This window comes from Lepus europaeus, chromosome 7, assembly GCF_033115175.1.
Source record: "Lepus europaeus isolate LE1 chromosome 7, mLepTim1.pri, whole genome shotgun sequence".
NCBI lineage: Eukaryota > Metazoa > Chordata > Mammalia > Lagomorpha > Leporidae > Lepus > Lepus europaeus.
This window is the reverse complement of record NC_084833.1, coordinates 5,965,239-5,976,387: the sequence shown is the minus strand read 5'-3', so window position 1 is coordinate 5,976,387 and position 11,149 is coordinate 5,965,239. Positions and strand designations below refer to the sequence as shown.

Here is an 11,149-nt window from a genome sequence, read left to right as displayed (position 1 = left end):
GGCTCCTACGGTTGTCAGCCTCGACCCCGGCCGAAGCCCTTCCCGGGAGCCCGGGCCATATGAGCCGTAAAGCGCTGGCAGAGGCACCTGCTGTCCGTGTGCCCGGGGCTCTGCACTCGGGGTCCTGGGGCACGTGATGCCGTTTCTCAGCGAGGACACAGGCCGAGGCAGAGGGTGGCGGAGTCCCCCCAGCTGCCCCGGGCCGGGCTTCGGGCACCGCGTGGCGCTGACCACCCCTGGGCCTGGATTCCCGCCAGAGCTGCTGCTTCCCGCCGCAGCAGCGCTCGGCCGGCCCCGCCCCCCGCCGCGGCCCCGCCCCTGCCTGGCCCCGCCCCCAGGCGGAGCCGGCGCCCGGAGCGGTAGCGGGAGAGCAGGCAGCTGGACCCCAGCGCGGGAGGCGGCGGCCGGGCGGGAGCCCCCGAGGTACCGGCGGGCGCGGGGGTCGGGAGGCACCGCGAATTGGGCGAGGGACGGGGCGGCCCGGCCGTGGCCCCGGTGGCGCTGTGTGTGTGTGGGAGCGAGGTCTTTGCTACGCTCGCCGCCTGCACCCTCCCAATCTTCCTTCGGGTTGCAGCTGAATCTCGAGTCAGCGTGTCCAGCCCCCTGCCTCTGGCCGCAGGCCCCCACTCCCTGCTCTGCGGGATGGCCTAGCTCGGCCGGTGAACCGGTGAGTGGATGCGGCGGCCCCCGGCTCCTCCTGGCCCCGCTGGCAGCTGCCCTGGCTGCCGGGCGTGTGTGGGGCTCCCCCCGTGCTGGGGCTCTCACTCTCCGTGGGCGGCCTCCCCCTGTCTGCACACCGCCCCCCAGCCTTGGCCTGGCCTGGAGGAAACATCTGTCTCGCCCCCTGGCAACAGAAGCGGGGTCGTGACCTCCAGATGTGTTGGGAATCTTCCAGCGCCTCCTCCTGGGGCAGCCAGGCCTTCCGGATCCGTGGGGGCGGGGCCACCCCTTCCCCTCGGTGACACAGGCCGAGAGGAATGTCCCGGCCTCAATGGACCCTGTGTGAAGCCCTGGGACGGGGGGCAGAGCCCGAGAACACCCCCAAGGGAGGGCCAGAGCCCGGCACTGGGCCAGAGCAGCAGGCAGCCCCCGGGCTGGGCGCACACGCATCCAGGGAGCTGGCCCACATGGAGCAGGGGCCGGCAGACTCCTCCTGCCACACACATGCCGCGGCCCAGGCCTGAGCTGCACGTGCACGGGGAGCCCGGGCCTGGCTCGCCGCACTCACCGTGTCCCCGCGGTCTGGGGAGGGCACGGGGGTAGGTAACCCATTTCCGAGATGAGAGAGCAGAGGCTCGAGGTCAGCCTCAGGGTGCATCCCAGGAGAGACCCGAGCTTTGGCCGCCTGCCCTTGCTCGGTTGGCTCTGGAGGCCCCGGCTGAGGGGTGCATGGCGCCGCCGCCCCCACCTCCTCCTGGCCCAGCCCGCACGGTGTTGGTGTCACTGTTGGTGTGCGGAGACTTAGCCACAGAGGCCTGCGCCCGCGGCTCCCCTCCCCTCCGTTTGCACCTGACCCTGGCCTCACCGCACTTCCTCACTGAGCGAGTCCCTGGGGCCTTGGGTGTCTCAGTCTTACATCCTGTGAGAACTTGAGCCCAGCCCCCCACACCACACCTACGCACGCAGGCATGGGAAGGGGCAGGTGCAGCCCCCCTGAGGCCCTGGCGATCGACAGACTCGGGTTCCCATCCTAGCTCTGGCATGGATTTCAAGGTCTGAAAGGCGCTTGGCCGTCCGCCTCTCCCCGGCCGTCTGCGTGATGCCCCGCAGACAGGTTCCCATCAGCCGCTCCCTCTGCAGGGTGGGCCCTCGCCGTCGCTCAGGCCAGGGCGACTGGGGTCTGGTGACTAAGTGGCTGTGACCCAGCACCTTCCTCAGGATACAGGGGCCAGGCAGGGGGCTAGGGCCAGAGCTGGGCCACTTCCTGCGCGTAGGAAGTCCTCTTGCCATGCTGTTGCATGGGCACTGCCCCCCACGCCCAGAATCCCCGTCCTTGAGCTGCCGCAGCAGCGGGCGCCAGGGCATCGAGCAGGCCCTGGGTGCCGGGCTCCTCGGCACCCTGCAGGAAGTGGGAGGGGCGGGAGGAAGGTCTCAGGGGACAGGACGTCCTCCCTTTGTTGGGCTGGCAGGACCCAGACACCAGTGGCCCCTGGGCTTCCCGTCCGAGCTGAGACCACAGGGCGTCCAGTTGGGCCAGGTCTAGGTGGGGGCTGTCTCACTGGGCCCAGGAAAAAGCCAAGGTGTGTGGGTGGGAACTGGGGAACCCCAGCAGGCCCAGGGCTGCCGAGGCGCTGGGACCTTCCAGGATGATCACCGAGTCCGGGGCCCTGGCCCTGCCCGGCGCTAAGCCAGGGAGGGGTCTGGAAACCTCAGCCCTCGGCAGACAAGGAAGTGGCCAGGAAAGCGGAAGCAGCTTTGATGGTCTCGGAGCGGGCCGGAAGCCAACCCGGGTGGTTGGAGGACCAGGCGGGGGGCCCCGGGTTCCTGTTTGCTCCCCAGGCCCCTCTGAGCAGCCCCCTCCTCCTTCAGGGCAGGAACCCCGGCTGCAACCTCGGCCTGCCGGCGGGGCACCAGGCATCTGTGCCCACCAATGCAGCCCGGCCCCTGGCGAGCCAGGCCCACAGAGCACGCCCATGTGGGCCGGCGGCGTGGGGAGCCCTCGGCGGGGCGTGGCCCCCGCGCCCACCGACGACCTCTTCGCCCGTAAGCTGCGCCAGCCAGCCCGGCCCCCGCTGACACCGCACACCTTTGAGCCAAGGCAACCCCGGGGCCCGCTCCTGCGCAGCGGTAGTGATGCGGGCGAGGCCCGGCCCCCCACGCCAGCCAGCCCACGGGCGCGGGCCCACAGCCATGAGGAGGCCAGCCGCCCTGCCGCGGCCCCCACCCGGCTCTTCACAGACCCACTCGCACTGCTGGGGCTGCCGGCCGAGGAGCCGGAGCCCGCCTTCCCGCCGGTGCTGGAGCCCCGATGGTTTGCCCACTACGATGTGCAGAGCCTGCTCTTTGATTGGGCGCCACGGTCACGGGGAGCGGGGAGCCACGCAGAGGCCAGCTCTGGGACCCCGGCTGCAGCCGAGGACCAGGTCGCCAGCTCGGACCTGCTGCTTGGGGCCCCCGGTTTTGTGAGCGAGCTCGGGGGCGAGGGGGAACTAGGTCTGGGCGGGACCGTGTCTCCACCTGTGCCCCCTGCACTGCCCAACGCGGCCGTGTCCGTCCTGGAGGAGCCGCAGAGCCGGACCTCGGCCTACAGCCTGGAGCACGCGGACTTTGGTGCTGGCTACTACCGCAAGTACTTCTATGGCAAAGGTGAGGGGCCCGGGGCCCAGGGAGGCCGGCTGGGGCGGGTCTCTGTCACCTGCAGTGCACACAGTAGGGTGCTGGCTGCGGGAGCTTAGTTAGGGCCCCACTGAGCTACCTGTAGCCAGCTCCTGGAGGCCAAGCCCTGGAGGCCCCCTGCCTTCTTCTGGATCACTCTATCCAGAATGGCTGGAAACCTTGTCCTCACCGCTGCAGGGAGAGAGGGCGCCAGGGCAGGGAGGGGGAGAATCTGGATGTGGTGGGCGGGGCCGGGGCGCATCTCAGCCTGGGCACAGGCAGGCGCTGGGCCCTTGGCTGGGGGGCAGAGCGTGATGGGGCGGCACTGGGCCTAGGGCCCCCCACTTCTGAGCCGGGCCCCACCCCCCAGAACACCAGAACTTCTTCGGGCTGGACGAGGCGCTGGGCCCCGTGGCCGTGAGCCTGCGGCGGGAGGAGAAGGAGACCAGCGGCGGGGGCACCCTGCACAGCTACCGCGTCATCATTCGGACCACGAAGGTGGGCGGGACCACGGGCTCAGGCCGTGGGGGGCCTCCCCCACGCCCCGTCCGGGCCCTGAGCACCCCTGCACCCCTCTCAGCTCCGGACCCTCCGAGGCACCATCTCGGAGGATGCGCTGCCGCCCGGGCCCCCGCGGGGCCTGTCCCCGAGGAAGCTGCTGGAGTACGTGGCGCCGAGGCTGAGCCCCACCTGCCTGCGCCTGGGCTCCGCCTCCCCCAAGGTCCCACGCACGCTGCTCACCCTGGACGAGCAAGTGGTGAGTGGGGGAGGGCGGCCACACCCACCCTGCCAGGTTCTGGGGCCCCACCTCAGCCCCACTGAATCTGTGTTTTGGAAAGACCCCAGGGGACACACAGGGACAGTATAGCCCCGGTGTAACAGGCCCCGAGGCTGCTGCTGTTGCGTCCCCAGTCCTGGCCCATTTGCCCTGCAGCCCCCGCTTGGTCTCCTCTCCGTCTGGGGCGCTCACTCCTCCCTGCAGCTGCCCACAACCTGCAATGGTCAGGCCAGTCGGAAGGCCTGGGCTGTGCTGTGCTGTGCTGCAGGCAGCCGTTAGCCCTGGTGCTCCTTCTCTGTGCATTCAATCCATCAGTCACTCAACAAACATTCCTCTGACTGTGGGTGCCAGACCAGGTGTTTTCCTTGAGTAGATCAGGGGGAGGGGAATGTTGGGAACTCTGGGGGGCACAGAGACGGGTGAGCGCCGGGAGCCCTTCCTCGGCCAGGGTCTCACATCAGGGAGCAAGTGCGAGAGCTCAGGCCAGGATCCACAGTGCTGTCTGGGCGGGTGCAACCAGGCTTGGACTGACCGCTGGCGCCGGGAGCCAGCTCAGCCTTGGACAGGCTTGTAGGGGGGCGGGGTACGCTTGCATTTGGCTCCGTGGGTACTGGGGAGCCGTGAAGGATTCAAAGCTGACCCAAGGGGTACAGTGGCGCCCTGGTTGCAGCGTGGGGACTGGACTCGGGGGAGGGCGGAGAGGCCAGGGGGAGGGCAGCCACAGCTGTCCAGTGACATGAGAGCCGCATGGTGGGCTGGAGAGGAGGCGGGAGCCAGGGACCCTGGGGGAGGGGTGGGGGTGGGGCCACAGCTGGAGAAATGGGTCTGGACTGGAGTTGGGGTGGGGGTGTCACGCCGTGGAGGGGGTACGGCAGTCACTGCGGGGGAGGGGCAGAAAAAGTTGTGTGGCCCAGAGGGTGCCTGGAGGAGGCCACGTCTGTGGGCTGTGGCGGGAGTCGGGGTTCAGAAGCTGGGGTGGAACTGGGGCAGCAGGGCTTGAGCAGTGAAAGCAAAGTGGGGTGCAGGCAGGCCTGGCCCCTCGGGGGCAGGGTGAGAGCTGCGGCAGACCCTGGGGTCAGAGCACAAACGGAACGGAGCCGGGAGACGCGGGGCGCACACGCTGCGCCGAGGGAAGCAGAGGTGGCCCGAGGCTCGAGGTCGGGGTGTGAGAGGAAGGAGCCCAGTGCAGCCTTGCGACGAGGTGGATGGCAATGAGTCCTGGGAGTGGGCGCGCTGTCCCCTGCCCTACTGAGAACCAGCCCCTCGCCCTCCTGTGCACCTGCAGCCCAACAGCCCCCCCCCCACTGGAGCAGGACACAGAAGCACCCTGGAGAAGGCTGGTGCTCTGAGCCAGGCTTGGGGCCCGCCCCGACGTGGGGGCGGGGAGGGGCTGGCAGGGGACTGAGACCCCTGCCCTCTGCCCGCTCCTTGCCCCCAGCTGAGCTTCCAGCGCAAGGTGGGCATCCTGTACTGCCGGGCGGGCCAGGGCTCGGAGGAGGAGATGTACAACAACCAGGAGGCGGGCGCGGCCTTCACGCAGTTCCTCACCCTGCTGGGCGACGTGGTGCGGCTCAAGGGCTTTGACAGTTACCGGGCCCAGCTGGACACCAAAAGTGAGGCCCTGGGGCAGGGGGCGGGGCCGGGCTCCCTGGCTGAGATTGGCGGCCTCTGGCCGTGCTGTGGCTAGCTGAGGGTGTGGCAGGGCAGCAGCCACGATGTGGGTGGAGGAGGGGCTGGGACTGTCCGAGGGCCCGGTCCCTGCTGCCCCTCCCACTGAGCCCAGCCTCCTGGGGGGAGCACCCCTGCACCCGGGCCCCTGGGAGGTGGTGTTTACAGAGCACCTCCTGCTCCTAGGACCCCCGGCCCCTGCCCGTCTCTCCCCTCCATCTCCTGTTTCGCATCTCACCCTGGCCTGGGGCAGGGGGCTTCGGGGTGGTCTACCTGCTGGCTGGACACAGGCGGGGGTGGGGGCCTGTGGCCATCCAGGTTGCCCTCACTCTCCCGCTGGGCCCCCACAGCGGATTCCACGGGCACACACTCCCTCTACACCACGTACCAGGACCACGAGATCATGTTCCACGTGTCCACGATGCTGCCTTACACGCCTAACAACCAGCAGCAGGTGCGGGGGGGGGGGGGGGGCGGGGGGGGCCTGGACCGAGGAGTCTATGCAGTGGGCCGAGTCTGAGCTTGAACTGCAACCCTCCCTCAGCCCGGCCCCTTCCCAAGCACCCTGGGTTTTCACCACGGGCGGGAGGGGCGCCACTGTGTCCCAAAGGAGGCGGCAGTGGGGCGCTGGCCGGCTGTGCCCGCTCACGCCCGCCGTCCGACCCCAGCTCCTGCGGAAGCGCCACATTGGCAACGACATCGTGACCATCGTGTTCCAGGAGCCGGGCAGCAAGCCCTTCTGCCCCAGCAGCATCCGCTCCCACTTCCAGCACGTGTTCCTGGTGGTGCGGGCCCACGCGCCCTGCACCCCGCACACCACCTACAGGTGCGTGCCCAGTCACCCCCGAGCCCTGGGCCCTGGACCCTCCCTGCTCCCCTTCACGACGGCCTCCCTCCCCGCAGGGTGGCCGTAAGCCGGACCCAGGACACCCCGGCCTTCGGGCCAGCTCTGCCCCCGGGCGGGGGCCCGTTCGCAGCCAACGCCGACTTCCGGGCCTTCCTGCTGGCCAAGGCGCTCAACGGCGAGCAGGCTGCCGGCCACGCGCGGCAGTTCCACGCCATGGCTACGCGCACGCGCCAGCAGTACCTGCAGGACTTGGCCACCAACGAGGTGACCACCACGTCGCTGGACTCAGCTTCGCGCTTCGGCCTGCCCTCCCTGGGCGGGAGGCGCCGGGTGCCCCCCAGGGGCCCGGGCGCTGAGCTGCAGGCGGCGGGCGCGCTGGCGTGGGGCGTGCGCGCGGCGCCCGGGGCGCGAGTCGCGGCCGGGGCCGAGGCGGGCGGCCCCGACAGCGCCGAGACCCCCTGTCTGCTGGGCATCTCGGCGGAGGCGCTGGTGCTGGTGGCGCCGCGCGACGGCCGCGTGGTCTTCAACTGCGCCTGCCGGGACGTGCTGGCCTGGACCTTCTCGGAGCAACAGCTCGACCTGTACCACGGCCGTGGGGAGGCCATCACGCTGCGGCTCGACGGCGCTCCTGGGCAAGCCGTGGGCGAGATCGTGGCGCGCCTGCAGGTGAGCCTGGGGGTGCGCCGCGCGCCGGGGGCAGAGCCTGCTAACCAGGGAGCTGGGCAACACTGGGGCTGGGGTGCGCCGCCGGCAGCGACCCTTGGGCTTGCTCCGCGCATGGAAGGGGTGGGCTGGTGCCGGGGCAGCCCCCCTGCCAGCCCCGCCCACGCCTGCCCTCTCCCCGCCCCGCAGCTGGTGAGCCGGGGTTGCGAGACTCGCGAGCTGGCCCTGCCCCGTGACGGCCAAGGCCGCCTGGGCTTCCAGGTGGACGCCGAGGGCTTCATCACGCACGTGGAGCGCTTCACGTTCGCCGAGACGGCGGGGCTGAGGCCCGGGGCGCGCCTGCTGCGCGTGTGCGGCCAGACGCTGCCCAGCCTCGGCGCCGACGCCGCTGCCCAGCTGCTGCGCTCGGCGCCCAAGGTCTGCGTCACCGTGCTGCCCCCCGACGAGAGCGGCCGGCCCCGCAGGTCAGGGCGCGGGAGATGTGGGGAGGTGGGCGGCCCGGGGGCTGGCCAGCCTCTGCCACCCGTGTCACTGGCCAGCCTCTGCCACCCGTGTGGCCACTATGTCGCCTCAGAATCCCGCGGGGATGCCTTTGAGGCCCGCGTGCCTTAGCCTCTCTGCGCCAGAGGTGTGGCATGGAGCCAGTTACGCATGTGCGGGCCCGCCCCCATGCCCGCACGCGCACACCCGCGCACACCCATGCACTCGCCCGCGCGGCGGATTGTGGCCGGGGCTGGGACAGGGGTAGGCGCCTGTCTTCTGCCAAGGGCTTCCCGCGCCACGTGGTCTGCCACAGCTACCCAGCTCTGCCCTCACAGAGAAAGCGCCCACGTGTCCAGGAATGCCCGCCCTAGGGCGGGGTGAGGTGGCGTAACTGACAGCTGGACCACTCTGGGAGCTGTCACAGTTCACTCCCCGGGGAACGCCCTTGGGTTCTTGCCACTGCTCAGCCAGGCACGGGGCACTCGCAGCTCGCCGGAGTGCAAAGCAGGCTCCCCTGCCGTAAGGAGAGGAACAGACGGCGCGGGCTGGATTTTGGCAGGAGCCTGTGGCTGCCGGGCCGGTTACCTGTGTCGTTTAAAGTGTCATGGGGCACTGGGACACTTCGTAGATGGAGAAACCCGTGCAGAGCCATCCGCCCCAGGCCCACAGCCAGGCAGCTGGGTCCCACTGCGGCCAGGGAGTCTGGGGGGGCTCCTCCCAGCAGCTGAGGTGGGGCTGGGGATGCGGGGCCCTCGGGGGTCCTGCCTGACGCTGCCCTGCCCCACCTCCCCAGGAGCTTTTCGGAGCTGTACACGCTGTCTCTGCAGGAGCCCAGCCGGCGGGGGGCCCCAGAGCCTGCCCAGGACGAGGCCCCGGGCGTGGTCCTGCTGCCCACCACCATGCAGCTGCTGCGCCTGTGCCTGCAAGATGGTGGCAGCCCTCCAGGGCCCGGGGACCTGGCTGAGGAGAGGACGGAGTTCCTGCACAGCCAGAGCGCGCCGTCACCCCGCAGGTGCGGCTTGTCGGCCCCGCCTCTCTGCCAGCCCAGCCCAGGGAGGCCCCCGGCAGGTGGCCGGCCTTTGGGAAAGCACCTGCTGACCTAGCCCCCTCCCCCCTGTCCTGCTGTCCCCAGCTCCCTGTCAGATGAGGCCCCCGTCCTGCCCAACACCACCCCGGACCTCCTCCTGGCCACCACAGCCAAGCCGTCGGCACCCGAGACACCCCCCAGCCAGGTGAGCACAAAGCCGCGCAGCCCCGCAGCACGGAGGCGACGGAGGGCGGTGCCCCATCCCTCACCACCTCTGGCCCCTAGGATGAGCCGGGCAGCTCCGGTGGCCAGGAGGACGAGGGCGACCCAGCCCCCGCACTGAGGGCCTCCTTCCTGCCTCGAACCCTGTCCCTGCAGAACTCCATCAGCAGGAGTGAGTCTGCCGCGGGGCGCACGGGCGTGCCGTGGGGGGTGGGGGGCGCAGCTCCGGGCCCGCGGCCGAGCCCGCCTCGTTGTGCCGCAGTCATGCTGGAGGCGGGCAGTGAGACCCTGGAGGACGAGTGGCAGTCCATCTCCGAGATCGCCTCCACTTGCAACACCATCCTGGAGTCGCTGTCCCGGGAGGGTGAGGCCGCCGGGCGGGGGCGGGGCAGGTGCCCGGACGGAGCGCGCGCCCTCCCTTGCAGCCTGCCCACACGGCCCCTCTGTCCCGTAGGACAGCCCATCCCAGAGAGCGGAGACCCCAAGGGAGCTGCAAAGCCGGACACTGAGTAAGGCTCCCCGCCCTCGCTCGCCCTCTCGGTCCTGGGGGTCCGGGAGCCTCTGGGGCCACCGCTGCGCCGGCCTGGCTGAGCCCCGGCCCCTGCTGTCCTCAGGCCAGAGCCTGGGAGCCTGTCGGAGAAGGTCTCGCACCTGGAGTCCCTGCTCAGGAAGCTGCAGGAGGACCTGCAGAAGGTGAGGGGTGCCGGGCAGGGCCGGGGCTGCCGCAGGGGCGGGGGGGGGGGGCGGGCTGCTCTGACGGCTGTGCCTCCCCGCGCCACAGGAGAAGGCGGACAGGGCCGCCCTGGAGGAGGAGGTGCGGAGCCTGCGGCACAACAACCGGAGACTGCAGGCCGAGTCCGAGAGCGCAGCCACCCGCCTGCTGCTGGCCTCCAAGCAGCTGGGCGCCCCCAGCACCGACGTGGCCTGAGGCGGCCGCGGACCCCCCGGGGGCCTCCTCAGGAACCCCTCCCCGCGCCCACGCGTGGCTCAGCACTGCTCCCACTTCCCTGCCCCTGGGCGGTGGCGAGGCCGCCCCACCCGCCTGTCTGTAAATAGAGAAGAGGGAACTTCAGGGAGAAAAGCAGCCTCTGCCACGTGTGTGATCCGCGCTTGGAGACGCGACAGGGAGAGGGGCGTCGTCCGGGCCCTGGGGACGCTGGCTCGGGGCCTCAGGCTGGGCTCCCCGGTGGCTGCCCGTGCACCGACACTGGGTTCTCCTGGGAGGCAGGCGGCCACAGGTCAGAGCTGTCCTGCACTCAGCCCTGGCGGCAAACCCGAGGGCTGAGGTCTGGAGCAGAGGGTGGGCTGGGGTCATGCGGAGCCTGACCGTGGCTCGGGAGGCGCCGAGCACTGGCGCGGAGCCAGGCTCCTCCCAGGCGAGCGGCCTCTCGGGGGGCCAGCGTGGCAGGCAGCAGGCGGGGGGTTCCTCTGCCAGGGAGCGCCGTGGGCCGGTACCCCGTCCTGGAAGGCGCTGGCAGGATGGACACAGGCGCTGAGAACAGCACGGGAGGATTCGAAGTTCCCAGGGAAAGATGGGAACCATTAGGGCCGGTCTGGGGCTTACAGGCCTGGGGCTGGGGCACACGCAGGGACCCATGGTCAGGGAGGGCGGAACTGGCTCCGAACAGGCTGCACAGGGCTCCTGGATTAGCTGGGCCCGAAAGGCTGTGGCCGCTCGGGACGTGAGGGGGTGGGGGGTAGCAGGTGTCAGCAGAAAACAGACCTGGCTGATACATTTAAAGGGAGAGTTCGGGGAGATCGGGCGGTCAGTCTTTGGCTGCAGGCTGGCCGAGGAGGCGGCCACGGCAGGGTTCCGGCCTGGGGACTCAGACCAGGAGACGCCAGCAGCAGTGAGCGGACCTCGTCGAGAGACGGCACACGGTGGCGGCCAGGTTTCTGGCTGGGGCTCCTGCGAGGGGCAGGGCGGTGGCCGAGACCAGCAGGGCAGGCAGGGGACGGGTGAGGTCATTTGGAACAGGGTGAGTTCGCGAGGCCTGAGCAGTGTTAGAGTGGAGATGGCCAGTGGCCGGCGCCCAGAGAGGTCTAGGCTGGAGATAAGGACTTAGGGCCGGGGTGCATGGTGAGGTCACTCCGCCGTGTGGGAAGGGCCCCGAGACCGGTTCAGGACACTGACCGAGCCAGTGGG

At 70.6% G+C, this 11,149-nt stretch overlaps 1 protein-coding gene across 4 annotated transcripts; it reads left to right on the top strand.

Moving 5' to 3' along the window:
- The first annotated feature begins 349 nt into the window (after positions 1 to 349).
- SIPA1 (signal-induced proliferation-associated 1) lies at positions 350 to 10,096 on the top strand. 4 transcript variants are annotated; one of them, XM_062195827.1, is made up of 17 exons: positions 350 to 423; positions 575 to 667; positions 2,530 to 3,306; positions 3,686 to 3,813; positions 3,896 to 4,072; positions 5,532 to 5,706; positions 6,112 to 6,215; positions 6,430 to 6,587; positions 6,665 to 7,274; positions 7,461 to 7,735; positions 8,548 to 8,766; positions 8,887 to 8,986; positions 9,067 to 9,175; positions 9,266 to 9,367; positions 9,458 to 9,512; positions 9,618 to 9,696; positions 9,785 to 10,010. In XM_062195827.1, the coding sequence occupies exons 3-17, from the start codon at positions 2,634 to 2,636 to the stop codon at positions 9,929 to 9,931; spliced, it is 3,111 nt and encodes a 1,036-aa protein (XP_062051811.1). In that variant the 5' UTR covers positions 350 to 423; positions 575 to 667; positions 2,530 to 2,633; the 3' UTR covers positions 9,932 to 10,010. The 4 variants fall into 4 exon arrangements, with proteins under 4 accessions (XP_062051811.1, XP_062051814.1, XP_062051813.1 ...); XM_062195830.1 differs by lacking the exon at positions 9,266 to 9,367; XM_062195828.1 differs by lacking the exon at positions 575 to 667 and having other exon boundaries at positions 363 to 423.
- Positions 10,097 to 11,149: the final 1,053 nt, after the last annotated feature.

Bases quoted from the DNA above. Each gene is read 5' to 3' on its own strand.
- SIPA1 (XM_062195827.1), top strand. From the start codon at position 2,634: ATGTGGGCCGGCGGCGTGGGGAGCCCTCGGCGGGGCGTGGCCCCCGCG. The intron at 7,275-7,460 runs GTGAGCCTGGGG...CCCGCCCCGCAG, and splicing joins AGATCGTGGCGCGCCTGCAG to CTGGTGAGCCGGGGTTGCGA. The intron at 9,368-9,457 runs GTGAGGCCGCCG...TCTGTCCCGTAG, and splicing joins GGAGTCGCTGTCCCGGGAGG to GACAGCCCATCCCAGAGAGC.